This window comes from Triturus cristatus, chromosome 4_1 (genome assembly GCF_964204655.1).
Source record: "Triturus cristatus chromosome 4_1, aTriCri1.1, whole genome shotgun sequence".
Classification (NCBI taxonomy): domain Eukaryota; kingdom Metazoa; phylum Chordata; class Amphibia; order Caudata; family Salamandridae; genus Triturus; species Triturus cristatus.
In genome coordinates this window covers 616,873,111-616,896,624 of record NC_140585.1, presented here as the reverse complement: position 1 = coordinate 616,896,624, position 23,514 = coordinate 616,873,111, and the positions used below count along the sequence as shown (strand labels likewise).

The following is a 23,514-nucleotide window of genomic DNA, read 5'->3' as shown; positions in this document are numbered from 1 at the left end:
CTTGCCATTTTTGCTGCTGTTTCAATCTGTACAACGACAACACTCAAGATTTGAATTACAATGGTTCAGAAATATGTACTTAACTGGCCCAGTGCATATGTTATGCCTGCATAAGACATAACTTACCTTTTCGATTGATTCACTTGCATAGCTTTATGTACTGTGTAGATAACATGCAGGGTGTAAGTTCTACAGCAAATTTTTGCCAGTTTAAAGAACCAAACAGACTTATGCCAAGAGGCAACGTCACAAGTTCTAAGCAGTGAACTTTCACATGGCCAAGTAAAAAATTTAAAACCTTCTGGATGATTCACACATCTTTTTCTATGTGGAAAGTATGGATTGGGCCTCGAAAATTTATTTCGTAATGATTTTTACTTTATACCTGATTCATAAAGTATTAAAGGTGTGTGATATACAAGTGATAGTCTCTGTATGAGTGGCCCAATAATGATGATGGGTATGTTAACTATGGCCACCAGCTCCATTGGCATTACATAATGTGCGGTACCTTCACTGAAATACTGCAACTCAAGAGTTTCTGATGGTTCTCCTCCTGAATATAGTTTTTGAAAAAGCGGAAAATTCACCCGCAAATGGAAAATAATGTGAGAAAATCAATGTGGAAACACCACCTTCCACACGTTATTTCCCATTCCAGCTGCAAAAGTTGTAATAGGAAGGCTGCATTAACACCACAACTGGTATTACTCTACTCTAATTTTTTACCAGGTCATTTCCTATGAGGACTTTTTGTAGTCACCGGGTTTTCAACATTTTTACTTTAAACCAAGATTCTTAGAGATATGTCAGACAATGATCCTGGAATTTCTACACAAATTTAAGGAACATTCATATATTTACTACACAAATATAGTGAACAGTCATATATTCACAACTTAGAAAGGATGCAGGAACAATTATCCATGGACTTTTGAACATCCTAGTTACACCTTGGTGATCAGGGTGTAAGTGCTTCAGATAACTGCAAGAAAAAAACCTCAATGTGAACAGGAAAAGAATGACATGTAAGGGAATTTTTTTTTTAAATCATTAAAAAAAGAAAATGTAAAAATTAGCTTATCCCCGATTAGGATTTTTAATGTCCCGATAAGACCTTGGTATATGTTGCAGAAATACACCCATGGCGTAGTAAGTTAAATGTCACCTGGGTGCTGCTGCACTTACTCTGGTAGCCTCTAGGATGACTGGGAAATATGACTTCAGGCTTACCAGTGCAGCTTGACTGCTGTAGTTTAAACCTGCAGTCTGACTTTTCAAAACTTTTGACAGGTAAAAACCTCTATTTTAAATATTAATAAGTCACCCCAGGTAGGCCAGCATCTCATAAGACAGGGTTCATGGTAGTTTTAAGTGTGGCGTGTAGAAATGTAATGTTAAACTGTCTTAAGAGTGACATTGCCCCAATAACTTTTTTCACAGGGCAGGCCCTATCTGTCCTGTAAGGAAAACAATCTATTTTTTTAATGTAATACATATTTGGGAAAAGTAACTTTTGAAAAGTTATCTTTTGTCTTCCAGAAGCTAAATTACATTAACCCTACAGCAGCTGTTATTCACACGCTTGACCTTAATGAGGTGTGTAAACTGCTTCCAGAGAAGAGATACTGGTTGAAATGGGGGAAATGTTTTATTCTCCTACCATAAAACCAGTTGGGGTGGGCCAAGGAAGTTAACTTCAAAGGGACCTGACCTCTAACAAGTAAATGTCAGGTGACAGTTGGAAAGGCCCAGACTTTGTCCCCATAGTCAAGGTGGCACCAACCCCAGTGGGAGGTGCACTACCCCCAGAACCAGTTTTGAGTGACCACAGAAGTGGGGACTGCTTTTTACCCTGGCCACAGCTCTGGGTCAAACACAGGCTCTGCACAGTAGGAAAATAGTTCCCCATCTTGGATTTTGGTACTAAGGAACACTGTAGGATTGTTTGCAGTAGTCAAATATGGATTGCTGTATAAGAGGGTAGGTTTGCCATTATAAACTCTTACCCCATTTGTTAGGGAAGAGCCAGGGGGCACCACCATCCACTAGATGGTTCCAGGCATACGGCACTCCAAAGCACCATCCTCATAATTCTCCCTAGAACTGTGAAAGAACAGAAGAAGAGCTACACCTACTGTTTGAGACCTGTTAGAAGATCTGAAGGGTTGAAGCTGGTCCTGGATTGGACGCTACTGTTGATCGCTGCCCTACATCCTGAGAGTCTCTAAGTGCCTTCCCTTGAGGACCTGGGGACCAAAGAAGTGTATGTCAGAGGTCGTTTTTTGGGCACTAGAAGAAAATGTGTAAACTTTTGAAAATGTTTCCTCCAAATCTTCAGACCTTTAGCGATACTCACCGGAATCTGCATCTGACTGCCAGTTCAGCAGTGTCAGATTGTTTTTTTGCTTCATCCTGCTCAGAGATCCCTGCATCTCTGAAAAAAGGACTAAGTCCAATTTGGCGCTAGGAATTTTGAGTGAGAAGTCCCCAGAGCTCCAGCAGAACCAACCTGCTTCAGTTATCTGGTCTTCAGTTCCATGGCGGTGGCTACAGTATCCTAAAACATTGTCACATCAAAGTCTAGCTGGGGGTTTTTCAGAAATGAAAATGCAATCCATTTCTTCTTTGTGCTGCTGAAAAAACACCCCAGAGCATAACAAATCAGAGAAGATGGCAAACAATGAAGCCCAGATGAAATGACCTATAATAACTCTCCTTACTTACTGTGATAATAAATATTTTATGAGGCACAGAATGAAATTTACAGAAGAAAACAATTCTTACTACTTTATCCATATAAACTGTGGCACCTAGATAGTTCATTAAAGTCTACATAAATACCTTTCATCATCAAATGGGAAGACAAACCAGCAAACAAGTAATTAAGCCGAAGCTCAAACTAATCAGAGAAATCTAGCTTAATAACTATCAACTAGGGTTAGATAGTGCAGCATTTCAATAGCTTTTTTAAACAAATATAGGTCTTTCACCACTTTTCTTCAGTTCAAAATCAATGCTCTCCATGCATCACTTGGTTAAGAAAACACTTCCATTTCTTTTCCGCCTTATTGATCTCTAAGGATTAGTTAAAAGGTCTGATGGACTGATATCCTTGCTAAAATTAAGATATATATATGCCAGAAAAAAGACTTGAAATACAAAAGTGAATTCCTTGAAAATATTGCTACACTAATAGAAAGAGACATAGAGGGCCCGAATACGATGTCTGACATCATTTCGTAATTGAAACCGAACGATCCTCTTTTGTCGGTTCCAGCAAGTAGGATGCAGCCCAACCTTGTTCAGTTGCAATCCTAATATTTACAATGGGAGCATGTATATCAAACGGAATGTATGTGCTCATTGCAAAGTGCAGAGGTGCATCTCTGCACCCAGTGCCTGCCACTGGGTTCTGAGATCAACAGGAGGGGACCATAGGTGTCCCCTAGGCCGCCATTTGGAGACCTTGCACCAATGGGGGCCCTGCGGGGGGCCCCCAAAGTAAGATTCACTCAGCTTTTTTGTGTCAGAAAGGCTGGCACATTAAGGCTGTGGGAATCTTCCATTGGAATCCCACGGACGGAAAAAGCTGCCCGAGGGATTGATGGAGGATTTCCCAATGGCAGCCAGGCTCTCTGAGCCCGTCGGAGGCCATTCTAAATCTGGTTTGGGTTCCTTTCAAACAGACCCCATCAAAATGGGAATCCGAATGGGACATTCCGATGTGGTCGGAATGGCTTCGACCGACTGTCAGAGACATTTCTGACCGCATCGGAATCAGCCCCTGAATGAAGGAGGATGTTTAAAACTCATTACCTTATTGAAATTAATTGTAAGGCATGAGATACCAGTTCCTAAGCATGAAATGTAACACAGATGTTTGGGCTGATTCTAAAATTGTTGTTTAGTTTATTTGCATTTTGGTGCTTTGTACCTCACATTCACAAGCCAGGTAAATAGCTCTATGACATAATTATAATTTATAAAGGAACGCCAGTAAAGAATAAAGTGTATGTGAGTGTCCATATTTGTCAAAGGAGAGCATTGACATAGACAAGTACATAGAAAACTTAAAAACAACTGGTAAACTTAGAAAGTTCCTTAAAAGAGTTCTTATGATTATAATTTATATTCTAAATACTACTGAAATTCACCACTTATGGTTAGGAATACAACTGTAATTCACCTCTTAAAACATTGCTTATGAACTCATACTTAATGTGCAGATTCATTAAAAGACATCAAAGTTATTAGCAACGCAACAAAAGCATTTTCTGTGGTAAGTGTAGCTTAACCATGAATACAGAGTCACTATTGCCAAAATTCACAAAATTTGCCACACATAGTCAGCCAAGTTTTGATCTATATTAAAATGTATGCACATCTCTCTGGGAGAAAAGCTAATGAAGTTGGACACCTGCACCAGTGTGTGTCTGTTAGGGCCTGTTGCGGAATCTCATTCTAATGTGCTAAAAACTGGAAAGGTAATTTGCCATATCATATCTCTGTCACACTTTGTAGCATCACAGTAAACTGGAATCCTGTGAGGATTGTTTGGACTTGTTTCCAGTGATGGAACCAGTCCAGAAGATATCTGACAAAATAGTTTATTGGTATACTGATTTGGACAACATATGTTCTTTTGTGTAAACGCTTACCTTTATGTGAGACAAAGGTATGTGAGTTTCAGAAAAATTACGTGAACCAGCCGCATCCATCTGACAATGGTGCATCCTCACTGCATAGCTCCACAACCTTCAAAGTCCATAAAAGCCATTGGCTAATGTCTCCTGCAAAAAAAACCTGAGCTTTTGGATTCTTTTTTTGTATGTATTATTCTTATTAGGATACAAACTGCCATTTCATATATATGGACATCCAGGTAATGTTCATCGTTAACTAAGCATATGGACATAAACACATATTTCATATTATATAGCCTAATAGCTGCTCAGAGTATACAAGATCCCAATAAATAGCTGTTAACAGGGTAAAAAGACGCTAAATACAAAAATACAGTTGTCCCAAAATTGCTTGTAGAAAAGTTCATAAAGTGCTTATGAGCGTAAGAGCTAATATGGCAGAGGTACCAAAGTGGTTTAATCAAAACATTCAATCTAATCCTGAATTTTCAGACAAACAATAAAAAAAATATTGTCCTCAGAGTTTTTCGAATACCTTCACTCCCCCAATTCGCATTGCATATAGTTGTTCACTAATTCTAACTCGCCCCATTATCTGTAGCCAGTCCCCCATTGTAGGGATCAGCTGAGTTCACTATTTTTGGAGTAAGGGGTACCGAGCTACCGCTGTTGCTATATATAATAGCTTTACCCAGTTATCAGATAAGCCCAGTGCAGGATCACACCCCAGATCTCTCAGCCAAATGGTCGAACCCAAATTGACCTGCCATTCCCTCGCAAGGTACTGGAAAATTTCATCCCAGAATCCCTGAATGGATAAACAGTGACTGATTACATGCACCCAGTTAGTGGCCGATCGGTCTGCGCATCGAAAACAGTGGCTTGGGAGACTGGAGTTCATTTGTATTAAAAAGGATGGGGTTCAATATGGGAGCCATTTGGTATAAAAATAGCATTCAGTGCCAATTGGCCCCTCTCAACACACTAAAATTCAATTGATTGATTTTCTTCTACATCTTGTTTGTCAATTCCCGGCCTTCATATTTGCCCCATTTTTTGTGGCTTTTTGTGCGAGGTAGGAACCTTTGATAGAAGAAAACATTTTGTTTCCACTTCCCTGGCTTTTCCAATACCCCATCTTCAATTAGTGAAAAGACCACCTATACTGCTACTGAAAATCTGACCTTGGTCTAAGTTAGAGAAAATGTTATTGAACGTTCTAAAAGAACCTATAAGCAGTAAATCATCTTGTATACGCTGTCAGACTTTCACTGTACTTATCCATCTATCTCCAAAAGAGAATCTGAGATTTTCCTATATCCTGCTTTTTCCCACTTTTGGCCAATTTTGGGTGCACGCTTCACCCCAGGTTCAATGTCTAATACGGCCAGGGGTTCCACCGCTTTAATACGGGGAATAGTATTTCTCCTGTAGAGATCCCTCTGCTTCCGGAAAAATCGCTTCAAGCCCTTATAGCGAGCCCTTTTAGGTGAGCTACCAGACTTTAGCACACCCAAAATATGATATTCTTTAAATATCAGCTCCATAACATTTTTCATAAAAAGGCCCATGTGACACCTTGAATGAAACCTAGACATGTATTGTGCAAAATAGGCAAAATAGTAATCCTTAAGATGTGGAAGCACCAACCCTCCATCCCCCGCCATGCGTATAAAGTGGTTAGTGCTACCCTGGTTTTTTTTTTTTGCCAAATGAAAGATGAGAACATGGTCTACAGATTTTTAAAAAGGGGCAGTTAAAGGACACGGAATACCTTAAAACAGATAGTTGAATAAAGGAAGGACCAGCATTTTAATCAGAGAGACTCTCCTTAGAATGGTCAACGGGAGAGAATTCCATCGGGAAAATAGACCTTGTACTTTTGAGAGGGGAGTAGCAAAGTTAAGGGCATAAAAATCCTCTATCTTTGACGCAAACCTGATGCCGAGGTATCGCTTTGGATGTGTATTAACACATGAGACTATGTCCAAATGTAGAACATGATAATAATAATAATACAGAAGCTGATAAAGCACGACAGCTACCCCAAACAGGGGCGTCCCGGCGCTAAAACATCAGGCACTAGTAACAAACAGTGAGGGAAGAAGAGCCACCTCAAGTGGGATTAGTCTGGCTTGAACAGCCAGGTCTTCAAGGCCTTCCGGAAGCCAAGTTCTGTGTTAGCCTGACGAAGGAAGCCTGGCAGGGAGTTCCACAGTGTGGCTGCTCTAGCCGTGAAAGTTCTCCCCCCCAGGCGCGATTTCCTAAAGTGGCAGGAATGTAGCAGGTTTTGGGAGTTTGAGCGCAGCGCGCGGGTCTGTTTGTAGGGGCGTAGTCTATCTTCCAGATAGCTCGGACATCTTCCACTTAGAGCCCTGTAGGCCAGGGTCATCGTCTTAAATACGATTATCTTCTCTACTGGAAGCCAGTGGAGTTTCAGAAGGTGCGGAGAGACATGGTCTCGAAAAGGCAGGCGACAGACCAGTCTCGCAGCCGCATTCTGTACCATCTGGAGTCGATGAATCGCGTATTTGGGAAGACCAAGGTACAGGGCATTTGCATAGTCCAACCTCGAGGTGACTGTTGCATGGACTACTGTTTTACGACAGTCTTCAGGTAAGCAGTGCAAAGTTTTTCATAGGTTTTTTAGTTTGATTTGATTTGATTTGATTTAGGATTTCTAGAGCGCGTAGCTACCCTCGGGCGTCCCAGCGCTAACGTAAAAGCTTGACAGTACTCCTGGGGTGGATTATTGGGGGAACAACCAGGTTTTCAGCAGTCTGCGGAATGAGAGAAGATTATTTTCTTTTGCTGAAGCAAGTTGCTGAGACTTGCTGTATTTGAGCTAAGAAGGAGAGATCAGACTCCCATTTCACCCCTAAGTTCCGGATGCATTTGGCGGGGGTGGGAGGTGAACCCATTTCTTCTGGCCACCACAACTCTGCATCAGGGACAACGCCCTGACCGAAGAACAATACCTCGGTCTTCTCCGCATTCAGTTTTAATTTGTTTGAATTCATCCATGCCGCGATGTCACGTAGGCAGCCCCTAAAATTCTTAAAGGCCTCTGCCGTTTGCTCTTTAAAAGAAAAAAACAGCTGGGTGTCGTCAGCATAAGAGATCGCTTTAACACCCCAATTGGCGATCAAAGAAAAGAGCGGAGCAAGGTAAAGATTGAAGAGTAGGGGACTCAGGGCCGATCCCTGTGGGACGCCACACCATAGCTGTTTCGGAGCGGACTCATAAGGCTTAAGGGCGACCCTTTGAGTGCGGCCACTCAAATAAGATGACAGCCAAGACAGAACCTTACCCCCAAGGCCTGCGGCCTGTAACCTCTGGATCAGTATGGAATGGTCCACGGTATCAAACGCCGCAGACAGATCCAGAAGAACCAGCATTGCCGAATCGCTTGAGTTCAGTGCCCATCTGACTGACTCTGCAACCTCGAGGAGTGCGGTCTCTGTACTAAAGCCGGCCCTGAAGCCTGATTGTGTGTCATGCAGGGCCCCTCTAAGCTCGATGAAAGAGGTCAACTGATGTTGCACCAATTTCTCCAACATTTTGCCTGGGGCGGAGAGCAGGGAAATGGGTCGGAGATTGCTGATGTCGTCCGGGTCACCATTTGGTTTCTTTCTTAATGGCAGAAGAGTTGCATGCTTCCAGGAATCCGGAAAGACGCCCGTCTCTAGCGAAGAGTTCCATAACTGCAATAAAGAATCCACCAGGGGGGCAGATATTAATTTCCAAAGTTTGGGTGGGCAAGGATCGTCAGGAGCGCCTGAGCGGCATCTCTGGATGACAGTCAAAGCCTCCAGAGATTGTATCGGCGTGAAATTGATAAGCACAGGGGCCCCTAGAGCGATTGGGGATTTGTCTGACGCCGTAGTGGGTGCCGAAGGTGCAAAGGAGTCGTAGACCTTTAAAATTTTGTTTTCAAAATGATTTGCTATTTTGCCACATAAAGCTGGGGTGGGTCTTACTTTGGTCTCCAATGCCTTGGGGTTAAAAAAGGATTGAACTACTTTAAAAACCTCGCGCCCTGAGTGGTCTGCATTCTGGATGCGGTTGATAAAGTGATCTCTCATGGCAGTTTTTATGTGCCTGTGGTAGTCTTTTAGTGCTTTTTTGTAGGAAGCCTTTGTAGAGTTGCTATAGCTCACTCTCCATTGGCGTTCTAGTCTTTTGCACTTGCTTTTAGTGGCTTTAAGGGCACATGAGAACCACGTGGCAGTCGGGGACAGTCTCGTAGATTTGGCTACTGTGACCGGCGCCACCGCGTCAACTGCAGAGGCTATCCATTTATGAATGGAAACTGCATCTGCATTCGGATCAGAGGATAGGTGGGGACGAGTAGTCTGCAAGACCGTACTTAAATCTGCCTCATTCAGGTTTTTCCAGTTTCTCTTTAGCATCCAACGGGAGCCTTCCGCTTGCCCTCCAGTTAGCAGGGCAAAGCCAAAAGGGATCAAATAATGATCAGACCACGTTAAAGGAATTGGACACTCCATAACTAAATCAGTAAGGGAGGTAAATACTAGATCTAGGGTGTGTCCTGCTATGTGCGTGGGGGAGAGAACCAGTTGAGTGAAGTTAGCGCCAGCCAAGGCAGAAATGAGTTGACTTGCTTGTGCGCAGTTAGCCGCGTCCGCATGAACATTAAAATCCCCAAGAACCAGAAAATTTGTGTACTGTACTGATTTTTGGGCAATCAGACTGCATACGTTCAGCAGAGCCGTAGTAGCACAGTCGGGGGGTCGGTAGATAAGGATGCCAGCAAGGGCAAAAGACGGATTGAATTGAATGCAGAAATTGAGACCTTCAAAGCCCCGCTCAACCAGCGGGTCCGAGGACGTCATCTCCCATGAATCCTTGAGGATGATAGCCACCCCTCCCCCTCTTTTCCCGCCCTCACGGTCGACGTGGAAGAAGTTGAAGCCAGGCGGTATAGCTAGTGCAATTGAGGTAACCGTATCCCGGTGGAGCCAGGTTTCTGTCAAAAACAGCAGGTCTCATATCCCATCGTTGAGAAGAGACCACACCTCCGTGGCATGCCTGACCAAAGATCTGCAATTAATCAGGCAGGCTTTAATGTTAACCTTACGCTCCTTCGTGAAAACCGGTGGACCAGATTGACCCGAATTGGGGTCCTTATCCTGAACCACTTGCCTGTGGCAGATCCCACAGCTAAGTGGCAATGGGGAGGCCGCAGGATTAAATGGTTGAGATCTTATGCAGAGAGGACCCCGGAGACCCAGCAGCTCGTCCCGTGACCAGCGAACCGGCCGATCACTCCTGCATCTAGCAGAATGGCCGGCTCTGGTCGGCGACCGGTCGCGGACGGGCGCAGACGGGCTTGCCTTAGGCGCGCCTTTGGTACGCCAGCGGCGCGCCCGCTGCGCGCGTCCACTGCGCGGCCGGCAAGCCATCTGCCTGAAATACCCTGGACCCGGAAATAAAGGGGGAGAGGTGGGCGGAGCCGCGTCCGTCCCTCCGTTCAATCGGCACTGTTAGCCGTGACGGACCGGGGGACTGCGACCTACTGAAAGAGCCCACGCTGTTTGCCGCAGGTAAGCAAGTTAGCCCAATAAGCAAGTAAATTCCCCCGTTAAAAGACACAATCGTTTTTTAAAAAAAATATCAAGCATTAAAAACACGTTGTGCAAAATAGCAATGAGAGCCAACACACAGATCAAGTGCAAGTGCAAATTAGCAGTTTTAGTACAGTTTTCTCAGTCAATAGAACCGAATGAGAGGTAGCCTCTCCGCGCGCTATTACCTAGATGTAGCGTGGCCGGCAAGCCATCTGCCTAAAATACCCTGGACACGGAAATGAAGGGGGAGAGGTGGGCGGAGTCGCGTCCGTCCCTCCATTCAATCGGCACTGTTAGCCGTGACGGACCGGGGACTGCGACCTACTGAAAGAGCCCACGCTGTTTGCCGCAGGTAAGCAAGTTAGCCCAATAAGCAAGTAAATTCCCCTGTTAAAAGACACAATCGTTTTTTTTTTTTAAATATCAAGCATTAAAAACACGTTGTGCAAAATAGCAATGAGAGCCAACACACAGATCAAGTGCAAGTGCAAATTAGCAGTTTCAGTACAGATTTCTCAGTCAATAGAACCGAATGAGAGGTAGCCTCTCCGTGCGCTATTACCTAGATGGATTTAATCCATACAATATTATTTCTGTCTTCTTCTTGTTAATTGTATACCCTCCCAGCTTCTCATATTGGAAAAAAATCTCTAAGGCCTTTTCATGGGTTTCCTTCCTACTATCCAAAATTAACATAATATCATCGGCATATAATTTTATCTATTTGTGGGAGAGGGAGGCGGATACTGTTATTTCCTTGGAATGTTCTAGCTAATGGCTCAAAGAAGAAGGCAAATAAAATGGGGTTCCACGCAAGACCTGTATTTGCTTCGCTTCTATTGTGTTAATGATAATACTGGCTTCTACTTTACAGTACATCTTATATATAACCCCCTGACCCGGGACGTGATACCAAATCTGGTCAGATTATTAAATAAGGTTCCCAGACCACTTGATCAAAAGCTTTCTCCTCACCTAGCAGAAGCACCAAAGCTTGTAAATCATTAATTACAAAATAGTCCAAGGCTTTGGCCAAATAGTGTGTATTTGTCCCTAACGGCTATCCGGCTATACAGCCATTCTGATCTATATGAATTCATCCAAAGCTATTGAGTTAAATATATTGGCAAGTAACTTTGTGATAATTTTATAATCAGTATTTAGTAATGTAAAATGGTGGTATGAGTTTGGATCCTTGGCATCCTTACCTATCTTTAAAAAGCTTACTACATTCCCTTTGAAAACAGAAGGCGGTATAGGACCACCTTGTAGCATTGTATTAGCAAGCAATAAAAGGTCTTCAGCTAAAACATCTGAAAAAAGTTAGAAAAATTCCCCCAGGAATTAATCCGGCTCACAGGTTTGCAATTCGGTAGATTCCTATTAACCTCCATCAGTTCCTTGTTCGAGAAGGATCGAGACATATTAACTCCTTCTTCTCTAGTTAATGTTGGAATGTTGAAGTCCTCTATAAACCTGCCCAGGGAGTCTATGTCAACTGACTGAGTTTGTTTATATATCTGTTTACAATGTTCTAACATGATTTCTCCCACCTTCTCTGATTCCTTACACCTTGATTCCTGAGACTGGGCATTTCAAGGCATTTATCCTGTTATTGGCCGCTTATTCACGTGCCTGCCTAGCTAAGAATTTTCCAGTAGAGTTGCTTTCCTCATATACTTTTTGGAAATGGGCCAGACTTAGAGCGGCAAACTTTACATAATATGATTCGTTCATGGCCGTGTTGAATGTTTTTTTATTAGCCCTGGATAAATTCTTCAAAAATCTATCATAGCTCTGCTGTACCTTTTTTTCTAAAATTTGCTTTTGTTTTTTAGCTTTTAAGCTTTCTTTGTCCTTGCTTATCACCCTCCCTTTCATAAATGCCTTCAGGGCATCCCATATGATACCTGGTGAAGTGGTCTTATCATTAATCGTAAACAATTCCCTTATCTCCTCTTTGCAAATTTGCACCCACCCTTCCTCCTACAGATATTGTTTATTACAAACCCAGCTCTAGGACGTATTGGGTATTTACCCGCCACTATCTCAAGAATCATTATTGTGTGATCTAAAAACCCAATAGGAATGATGCTTTGTGTTAAAAATTCAGAGCTTTGTATATTAAAAAGAAATCTATGTGTGAAGAGCCATGGAATCTACCTGAAGAGCAAATGTATATAATTTTTGTAGGACAGGACGCCCTCCATGGGTCTACTAATCCAAGATTCTCCTGAAAGTTCCTATTGAATTTTAGGGATTTTGATTTTGTCTTTTTTTTTTACTTCACAGAGGAGTCCACTTTTGGGTTCTGCAGCACATTAAAATCCCCCCTATCATCATTTTGCCAGGGTTTTGTAATAATGACTGGAACAAATCCTCGTATGGTGTAATATTATCTTCAACTGGGGCGTAAAAGCTTATGATTGTTAAAGGCCTTGACCACACCAAGCAGCTCACCCAGCACCAGTGACCCCCTGAATCGATGGCACTGTTTACAACTTCAGCACCCAGCCCTTTTGCCAAAAAGATAGCAGTGCCCTGGTGGGCTGCTTGGGAGGAAGAAAACCCTCTGACAGCTTTCCAACCGGGATATGGGTCTCCTGAACCAAAATCGCTGCTGGGTTTTCAGCTAAAATGTAACTTTCTATCTCCCCTAGTTTCCTACAATTTTTAAGGCCATTTACATTGAAGGAGACTACCTTCAGGGTGTTATTTGTGTTGATATAATATTCTTGAATAGCCTTCAGGAAGAAATGTTGTTTTACTCTCAAACCTATCGAGCAGGGTTACAACAACCATATAACTACCTTTCAAACAGATGAAGGCTTGAGCCCCACCTTTAGCCCATCTCTTTCTTGCCCTAGGCTAATAAAGAAATCAACTCGATGGTTGTCCCTCCCTTCAAACAAGATTACCATTCTACTCTGCCATTCTTGGTGTATAAACAAATCAAATTAATATTTTGAATATGTGGGTCCCTTTTTATCAAACTTTTCACCCCTGCCCTCCACCATCTCCCTACTCCCCATTGCTAACTACCTCACCCCCCTCCCCTAAGCTGTGGTGAGTGGTGTGCCATCACCTCCCGCCTGACATGCTTCTCCTCCCCCAAAGTACTGGCACCCTTAACTTGTGCAAAGATCGAATGGCCTACCCTTAACCCCCCACCCTCCCCAACACCACTCTGCCAGGATATCGAAGCAAAGATAAGCAAGGACCCAACCCTAAAAGAAAACAGTGAGTGAGTGCATAGAAAAAACAGAAAAAACATTTGAGTTGGAAAAAAACGCTCGCTTCGAAAACCACAAAACATCCAAACTCTGGTTGTAAACTGTTTAGCTAAGTCTTCTTCAATATTTCAATAGTGACTCCTGAGTCTTAAAGACATAATAGACAAGGCCCCAAAAAAGCCAGCGTTCAATGCCTAGAAAAAACAGGACAACATTTTATGATCGCAATCCCTGGCCCTAGATTGTCACAATAGCAAGGAGTCCATTTTCTGATCACGCAATATTTAGTTAAGACTTATTTGATTTTTGCTATAATAGTTCCTGAGCCTCAGATACGTAATAGAACACTTGAAACCACCCTTTTACTAGCACCTTCAGTTTTGACTGCTGTGTGATCATTGCCTGGGCCCCCTGTGCTTTAAAAAGGTGAAGCATCTTTACAAATTCTTTTCTCCGTTTAGCTGCTGAGGCTGACATGTCAACAAATATACGACACAGAGGGATTTCTAGTGTACTGAACTGTCTCTGCTTGATAGCATTAAATAACACTTGCTCCTTCACCCAGTATTGTGTGAAGATACTTCTGATTTGGAGGCTGGTGTGCTGGTACTCAATGGGCTTTTGTGAGAGTATTCAGAGATAGCATATGTTTTGATGAAAGCGCTCACCCACCGAGTCAGACGTTTATGCCCAGACGTGGGTCCCATGCTCTCCATGCCACTGGAGTCAAGCTATCCTGGCTGATAAGGGCTGAAAGCCCGAAACCGGTCCTAGGATGCTTGTTTCAAGTCCAGGGAGGACCTGGCCTGGCAGTTCGGGCTGGACTGTTCCCATCGGGGCGCAGGGTCAAGACTGATTTGCCATTCCATTCAATTCAAGGATTTTGGCATCAACCAATGCTCAATTAGAAAATAGGAAAATGGCTGAAAGGCGAAATCTCAATCATATTAGAAAGAGGCTTTTGTGAACCTCCTCACAAATTTCCAGCTCCCAGAGCACTTGAATGCTAATTGGGCTGCAGCAGAAATATCCAAAAGATGCTAGTGGTCATGGACACCTTAGCACCTGTAAAAAGACATTATACAGCAAGTAAAAATCCCTCCTCTCCTTGGTTTACCAACAGACTTCGAAAGCTGAGACAGGTGCGTAGGAAACCTGAGAGGGCATGGCGTATTGATCTAGCACCCGCAGGCAGAGAGAAGCATAAACAATGCCTGAAAGAATGTAAGGCAGCTATAATGGAGAAAAAGGGAAGATATTACTGTAAAATAACAGAGTCGATTAAATCCCCCAAAGAGCTTTTTAATATTATTAATTCCCTTATCTTCCCCCCGGTCAAAGATTCTTCAGAGGCTTCGCAGGAGCTCTGTGATAGACTTTCTGCTTTTTTCTGTACAAAAATTTCGGACATTTATACCCAGCTGTTAGCATCTAATCTAAAAAACGGATCAGCCACTCAGCCCGTAATCTATCAGAATGAAAGTGCTATTGAGGATGAGACACCTAGATTGCTCATGTTTCCTAGCATATCATTGGAGACCAATGACCTGTTACTAGAAGGAGTCATCTCTGGATCCCCTGTGGATCCCTGTCCTCTGAAGGTGCTTAAACATGGCAGAGAAGCTATTATACCCCACCTTACCAAGGTCATGAATCTAGCCATCTCAGAGGGGCAATATCCTATGGCTTGGAAGGCTGCAGTTATTAGGCCGCTTCTAAATAAGCCCTCATTGGACCCGATGGAACTAAAAAATTACCGCCCGATTTCTCTTCTGCCAGTTCCTGCCAAGATCTTAGAAAAGTACTTAAATTCTCACCTCAGTGCCTATCTAAGGGCCAGTCAAATTCTTGATGGCTCACAGCACGGCTTTAGAAGCTGTCACAGTACGGAAACTGCACTTACTGCAGTATTTAACAACACCCGTACTCAGGTGGATGCAGGCCACACCACCTTTCTCGTCCTGCTCGACCTTACTGCAGCGTTCGATACCCTATCTCCACTGAGACTTGTGCACCATCTCAGGGAAATAAGGATCGGTGGTTCGGCTCTGGGGCTCCTCACTTCCTTTCTTAGAGATCGGACACAAACGGTGAAATTGGGCAATTTCTACTCAGCTCCGAATTCCCTTCTGTGTGGAGTTCCTCAGGGCTCCTCCCTAAGCCCCACGTTATTAAACATTTACATTGCCCCACTGGCCAAGGTGGTATAATCCTTTGGTCTGGAAGTGTTGTCATATGCGGACAACACTCAAATTATGGTGTCCATCACCCATAGCATTAGTGAATCTGCCACCAATTTAAAAAAATGTATGGAAGCAGTCGCCTCATGGATGATGGAAAACTTCTTGAAGTTAAACGGTGAGAAGACCGAGGTTTTAATATCCAGGAATAATTTGGATATCTGGTCCAGCGAATGGTGGCCAAACTCGCTAGGTAACTGTCCAAGTCCTGTCTCCCATGGAAAAAATTTAGGAGTCCTAGTGGACAATTCCCTTTCTTTGAGTTTACAGATTATCAGGACAGTGTTGCTTCCCGTAAACAAGCTGTCATCGCGTTAATAATGTCCAGATTGGACTATTGTAACTCTCTTTATTTGGGTATTAACAAGGGACTGGTGCAACGCCTGCAACTGGTGCAGAATGCCCCTGCCAGGCTGGTAATGGATTTGCCAAAGTACCACTCAGCATCGGCTTCTCTTTCCACATTGCACTGGGTGCCACTGGATCGCAGAATCCTTTTCAAAACCTTCTGTTTGACTCACAATGCCTACTATGGTCTGGGCCCTGAGGGCATCAAATCCATGTTCAAGCGCTATATGCCCATTCGGGAGGTTAGGTCGGCGAGAAAAAACCTCCTCATAGCAACAAGGTTCAAAAAGATGAAATGGGGAGGTAGAGCATTCTCGTCAGCTGCAGCTAAGTTGTGGAATTCCCTCCTGGAAGAAATCTCCAGGCAGGTGTCACATTCCCTTTTTCGCAAAGCTTTAACCTCTTCAGTGCCCATGACGAGATAGTCTCGTCATGGAGCACGGTTGCGCTGTGCCCATGACGAGACTATCTCGTCATGAACCCCACCCACTAGTGCAACGCCCGGCACAGGAGGGGGAAAGGGCGTGGCACTGAAGGGGTTAAAGACCTGGTTGTTTACAACTACCCCTGTCTGAGTGTGTTTCTGTCTTGTCCGCACATTGTTCTGCTATAGCGCCTTGATGCCCTTGGGCTAAGTTAGTGCTCTATAAATTTTATATTAATTTAGTCATTCATATGGTTGGAAGAGTAACCTCCGGTTCCAGATTAACCTCCACTGAGTTGTGCGCTAAGGTCTGACTAGGTGGAACAATTTCTGGACTACTAGCGCTCTGAATGCAGCTCATAGCTACTGCCTCCGAAGCCCCCTCCTGATAATGCTGGTCCTCACTAATGCTTGCGCCTCCTTCATGCTCTTCGATATTGCTAGGGAGGGTGTCGTTTTTACAGGCCGAGGCAGTATAGTTTGCTCGTGCTGTATCTTGCCCCACTCATTTTTTGATCCGTTGGGTCAGTGTAGATGCATTAAAGTGGGTTGTAGTTATAGTGCCAGCCACCATAGGGGCATATTAACAAGCCAGGCGATAAAATTATCGCCGCTTTAGCGGCAGAAAAATGCCGCTAAAACTGCGATAATGGGCTTGATAATATGCTCTATGGAATTCCAATTGAGGCCCATGTTAAATGTGAAGGACGTCGAACATGAGCTTCAATTGGAATTCCATAGAGCATATTATCAAGCCCATTATCGTCGTTTTAGCGGCAGTTTTCTGCCGCTGAAGCGGCGATAATTTTATCGCCTGGCTTGATAATATGCCCCTTAGAATGGCTTCACTTTTTTTCACTTGCATCCCCTGTCAAGGATCTTGCTACTATCCCGTTTATCCACAATATTGCAGAGCACTAACGACCTCTAAAAAAAGAAATTATATTGCTGTGACCATGCCCAGCGACCCTCTACCGGGTAGAACCACCAAACCCTGCAGAGCTAGCAAGCAGAGCTCGTGCACTTTCTCCCCGGTGAGACACCTGGAGGCAATAGCAAGGAGGAAATCAGTCTTCTAAGCAGCCTGGGCACCACTGATCCTCGGGAGTGCAGAAAGAGAGAGAAGGTTATGCCCATCAAAGTACCTTGTTCCTCAAAAGTAACAAACCAGGGAGGGAGATCGCAATTTCCTCATGGCCCCCTATGCCACAAAACAGCACTGAATTGTCTCCAGTCAAAATCCAAAGGAGCCCCTTATTGCTCCACAAAACCGCCTGCCACCCACCGCCTGTCGTACCCCAATAATTTCCTGACTTTCCGGCCACCTGTACCACCTAATCGCGACGATCATCTCTGCCTCCCCTCGGACAAGCTTTTGGATTCTTGACCAGATCGGGTGTTTGTCTTTGTCATGCTGAACTGTTCTAACCTCCATTAAAATGTCAAAGTCTGGTGGTAAAACGTGTGGCTAGATATAACCACCAAAATCCAGTACCAACAAGTACTCTCAAGGGTCAGCCTTACTTTGTCACATTGTGAGATATTTCAACAAAATGTCCAGTCTTTTAATAAGCGCTCCTGCTTCACATTTGTGTCCTTTCAGATTCCTGGTTCTATGTAGCCTCATGATTGGTTCTGTTTGACATATTTCTTCATGATTTGGCCGATGAGTGAAGATAGAATCTTTACTGGCATAAAACCTGTCAAGAACAACCAACAGATTTTTCTTTTGTTGTGTGCAGATTTAGATTCCGTATATAGGTTTCCCGATTTATGCCCTTATATAGGTACAATTCACATTGCCCTTATTTGGCCATAGAAATCCGGCCCTTATTTAGACATTGCCCTTACAAACCAAATACAGGCATGGCCACCTACACCCGTCCATCCACGTCACAACGAATTCTTGGAAAACCAGACCCTTAAGCCTTTAGGAATTTCCCTCAGCTTGAATATTGATTTCTCCAAGAACTCATTAAGTATGCATGAACATCTATTCCTTAGGTGTTCATTCATGACGCTCCTCTGCCTGACTTTTACATCAATTCTGGCATTCCTAGACACCTTCAAGGTATAAATATACCAGCACTTGCCCTGGCAAATTGCGGTTCGCGGAGGATGCGATCCAACCCAGACTACGTGGTTCGCCACGGCAAGTTCGGAAGGAGATCGAGTTCCAGCCTGATGCACTGACCTGACGCTGCCATCCTCCTCGCAGAGAATCCAGCTCCAGTGCTTTCTGACTTCCTTTGCGGGGGGTTAGACTATCGGGTCCAGAAAAGAGATTCCAACCTCTATCATTCTAAGGTATGGAGCTGACTAGAACTTAGAGAAACTTTTGGCACCTCTTCGCTAAACTAAAATATAGCTAGCTATACTTTAGAAATGGCACCTACTTCAAACCTCGTACTGCACTTAGGTTAGGTACACTGGGGTAGAACAATTTAGAAGCATCAGATGAGTATCAGACTTTAGCTTATGTTATTTATGTATGTATTTTGATTAATAAGTCATAGCTACAAACCATGCAATTGCAGGATTATTTTATCTTACTGCTAACGTTGTACATATTGTACTTCGCAGTCTGTCTTACGATTGTAGCAATTCATATCTCTTGCATGAGAAATAAGACTGTTCAATAAACCCTCTTATTGAAACGCCCATCTCTCTATTTCTGTGCAACTCTGTAGAAACGAAGCATGCAAGATTGACTGAGTGAAACTGTTATCTATTGTTTCCACGATTCTGAGACTGTTCCGATTCTAAAGGAAACAAAGTTGTCATGTTTATGCAGTTGTCAGAGACTAATCCCTCCTTGTATATTCGAGAAGTGTCTAGTGACCTCTGAGTTAGCTGGCACACCCAAGTAATTAAGTTTAATATACTCGATAGAGACATACTGACCTTAGTCCTATGTCAAATCTATAGTGTATGTTATTCCAATGCGCAGAGCCTATCAGGGATATAGGAACTACACTACACTTTATTGTTTATTTTTTATTGATTTCTAATAAATTTCCACTGTTCTTCATTTGTGTTTCAAATGGCTACGTATGTGTGCTGTTCATTTTGCGTAGCACACACATGCGCAAACCATATTTGTGAATTGAATTGTTGTTGAAGTGTTTCTTCTACATAAAATAATAATACTTGTTTTTGCATTCTCTGTAAATGGTTCTATGAATACATTTATTTTAAAGAAATGAAAAAAGGCATAGGTAAAGCATCTGTTTAGTTTGATGAAAATGCTTTGACTCATTTATTGCTGATTCCTTTCGCTATTCTCCTTTATAGCTCCAGGAAAAGTAGTGAACCTGACAGTGGAGGCAATCAGTTCATCAGCAGTCAACATGACTTGGTTTCTTCCTCGCCAGCCCAATGGCAAGATAACCAGTTTTAAGATCAGTGTTAAGCATGCAAGGAGTGGATTAGTGGCTAAAGATGCCACTCTAAAGACCGAAGATATTTTGGGATTGCGGGTACCAGAATGTAATGTAAGTTTCATTAGTAACGGTGGAAATATTTACCATCAAATAACTTGTTTGACTTCATGCATATTGGTTCTTGCCACACATTCTATTACGTCTAACATTACTCGCAGGGCACTATAAATCACAAGAGCCATGCCATAAAATATGGGCTACCGTCCACTTTGGAAATTATTATGGGACTCTTATTTTATAAGCTATTGCGCTGCTGGTTTGTCACTTTTTTTAATGCACCAGCGGCACAATGGATTGAAAAGAGGAGAAACACTTTTATTTATCCTAATTTTTTCTCTTTCTATGTGTGCTGCATTCTGCAGCACACATTCTGCAGCACACATAGAAAGAGGAAAATGCCATCAGTGATTGTTTTTGTGCAGGAAGGCACTATCATGCACAAAAGAATCATCCCCACAAAACAGTCACCCTTGCAATTTTTTACGCAAGGTTGCCCGCGCTGGCGCATCTTAGCTAATTGTGCACTAGCGCAGGGGAAAGCACGCAGATGCATTTTATTGTTGTTAATACGTCGTATCCCTGTACTTTTAAAATGACACAACTCGGTGCAGCAAAATGACTTGCGGCGTCACACTGCGTCATTTTGTAGTAAATGATTCCCTATATGTTTTTCTACCATCCTTTCCTCCAACTGCCCTATGCCGTTCCTCTCAGCAGAGGTAGACCAAAAAAAAGGCTACCATGTATTGAGAAAATGGCTTTAATTCAATATATGTAATACTTGTGAACCCGACCCTTCATTTGATTTATAATATTACAAAGAATTCGCAATTGGCTCCATGGCCCTCATTATTAGTGGCCCTGTGGAGGGCAAGTTACTTATTGGCCCTATTAAATAACATTACTCTGGGTTTTGGTATGAATGTTAGTTTGTATGTCCTCCAACAAACAAGTATATTATTTTTAGACAGGAAAATATAGACTGTACATTCACTAATTATGCCCTAGTCTATATCATCATTAGATGCAGAGTCCATATCATTTCTAAAAATATCTTAGGTTTGTCTCCTTTCAGTACAGTATATTAGGAAAAGTCACCTGAGAGTCATTGCTTAAAACATAATAAGACCGACTCATAGTCTGCCAGAGAGCATCATGCCATATTGAGCACACAATTATGTTTCCTGCAAAAATATCTGAACCGAGTATTATTATCATGTTACCATCACTAACACCACCACCATTGCCACTACCATCATTACCATGACGGAACCATTAATACCATTAGCACCGCAATTACCACCGCCATCATTAGTACTATTACAGGTACTACAGCCACTGTTTCCCGCCATTTACGTGAACATTTCCTCAGTGGCCATTACTTTCACCACTGTTACAACCTCCATTACCAACTTATATCACCATCATCACCACAATGATTACCACTACTGCCACTATCAGCATCATCAGTACTATCTCCAGATCCACAATCATGACATCTGTCACTGCTTCCACATCACTAACACCATCAATAGTGTTGTCACCATCACTGCCATTATTGTACCATCCGCACCACAGTTACTGTCAGAGCTATCACCAATCTCTCCAGCACCACTATTGCTACCAACCCCACTCTCACCACGTGATGCCACTATCCTCATCACTAAAACATCCTCATCACCACCACAACATCCTCATCACCACCACAACATTCTCATCACCACCACAACATCCTCATCACCACCACAACATCCTCATCACCACCACAACAGTCTCATCACCACCATGTTGTGCGTTTTCCTTCAATAATAAAAAGCCCAACTGATTGATTGTGCAAGTGCTTTTTACCAAATAAGTATTATTGGTCATCAATGTAATTATCACAGGACGTCTGGAATTTACTAATTTCATTTGTATAAAGAGTCTTTCCTGTTAGTTATTACAATGCAGGTTAGACATGTGAGCTGACACATTGCTTTGTCTTCAGGTTATGAGTATTTTCTGTGAGTATCTGCAAGGTTTACTTTCGCAGTGGACTTTTTAGAAAAATGGTCTTCTTCCTATACAGCTTTTTGAAGTTTCTGATCAATGGTTGTTAGTAGCTGAGGGTTTGTGCTATTTTTGGTTCTATTTAGAAAGATGTCAAGAACCTTCTCAACATCAGCCCTGCATTGTGAATCCTTCCAACCATCAGGCAAATAAATGGATGTTGCTCCTCTGCCTTTTGCCTATGGTCATGCTATACAAATACCATATACATACATACATACATCTCTTACTTCTCATGCCTCTAAGAAGTATATTATAATTGTACACCTCTCTTCTTCATATTTCAATTATTTAAATCCGTCACGTGTGTCCATCCGCAAGCACTCCGACACTGGTGGCTTGGCATGCTGCATGAATGTGAGAACTGAACTCATGCTAGAAATGCTTGAGCCAGTGCTTCTTAAACCACCATTCTCTCTGGGCAGCAATTCATAAATTACTCGCTTACCCAGATTCTTAAAAATATGTACACTAATTAACAATGCACTTATACTCCCTAAAGAAAATGTAGCCCGAACCCATTGGCCCCACTCCTTATGCTACACAACAAGTGCCTGCAGATGAATTTCTGCCTTGCTGACCTTCATTGATGTTGCAGATCCTGATTCTCTATATTGAGTGAACATATGCACAGTCCACTAAAGGTGGTCAATAGACAACAAAAAATGTGTAGAAATGCTTAAGCCGCGCCTTAAACATTGATACTTTAACATCTTATCTTTGTTATATTTTTTGCCAGGAAAAGGGGGAATCTTTCTTGTGGAGTACAACCAGCCCTACATCTACTCGTGGTCAGTCTACGACAACGTCACCCTCTACGTCTTCATCAAGCACAACAAGCTCAAATAAGATTAGCTCTGCCTGGGACGAACCTATCACATATGTGGTGGATCATCTTAGACCATATACAACTTATCTCTTTGAAGTCTCTGCAGTGACCATTGAACCTGGCTACATCGACAGTGCAATTGTCAGAACACCAGAATCCAGTATGTACTTTGTTTTAGTTGAGGTCTTTGATATGGGGTTGAATGTAGAGCAGACATTGGTCTTTGTGGTGGTTAAGGCTGAAGTGAAATAATCGGATGCCCTTGTGGTACAGTCTCCTAGTGCTGTCGGAAAACATTAATCATATTAGTGCCCAAAATTACATTGGTTACTGGGCAGCACATTTGATAAGATTTGATGAAAATAGTGAAAACAATGTTGCCATCGGAGGAGTTGTGTTGTTGTGATTTATAGCAAGCAACAATTAGGGATTGACAATTGGGTCTGATTATCTTTAGCTTCCGCCAACATGTCAGCATCTCAAAGAAGCCCAGGAATCTTCACTTCCCCATGTGCACATATTATAATTGTGTGCAGGGATTAATGCCACCTCCCATTTCCCTGTGGGAGCATGTACTATGGCGGGTTTAGGGCCGTAATACATGCTCCCATGGGGAAGTGTCGGAATGCATTCGAACAGTGTTTGGTCGCATCCTAATCAGGAGGTCTGGATTGCCGACCGGCGGTCGGTCAGTCCCAGTTCCAAGACGAT

The 23,514-nt window shown here is 42.9% G+C and overlaps 1 protein-coding gene across 1 annotated transcript in view; it reads left to right on the top strand.

The window, feature by feature from the left end:
- PTPRQ (protein tyrosine phosphatase receptor type Q) overlaps positions 1 to 23,514 on the top strand; it is a 1,724,016-nt gene that overhangs the window by 586,441 nt on the left and 1,114,061 nt on the right. Inside the window, exons 23-24 of the mRNA XM_085652983.1 lie at positions 19,777 to 19,976; positions 22,714 to 22,963. Coding sequence (XP_085509109.1) covers positions 19,777 to 19,976; positions 22,714 to 22,963 — 450 coding nt within the window. The remainder of the gene's footprint in view (positions 1 to 19,776; positions 19,977 to 22,713; positions 22,964 to 23,514) is intronic.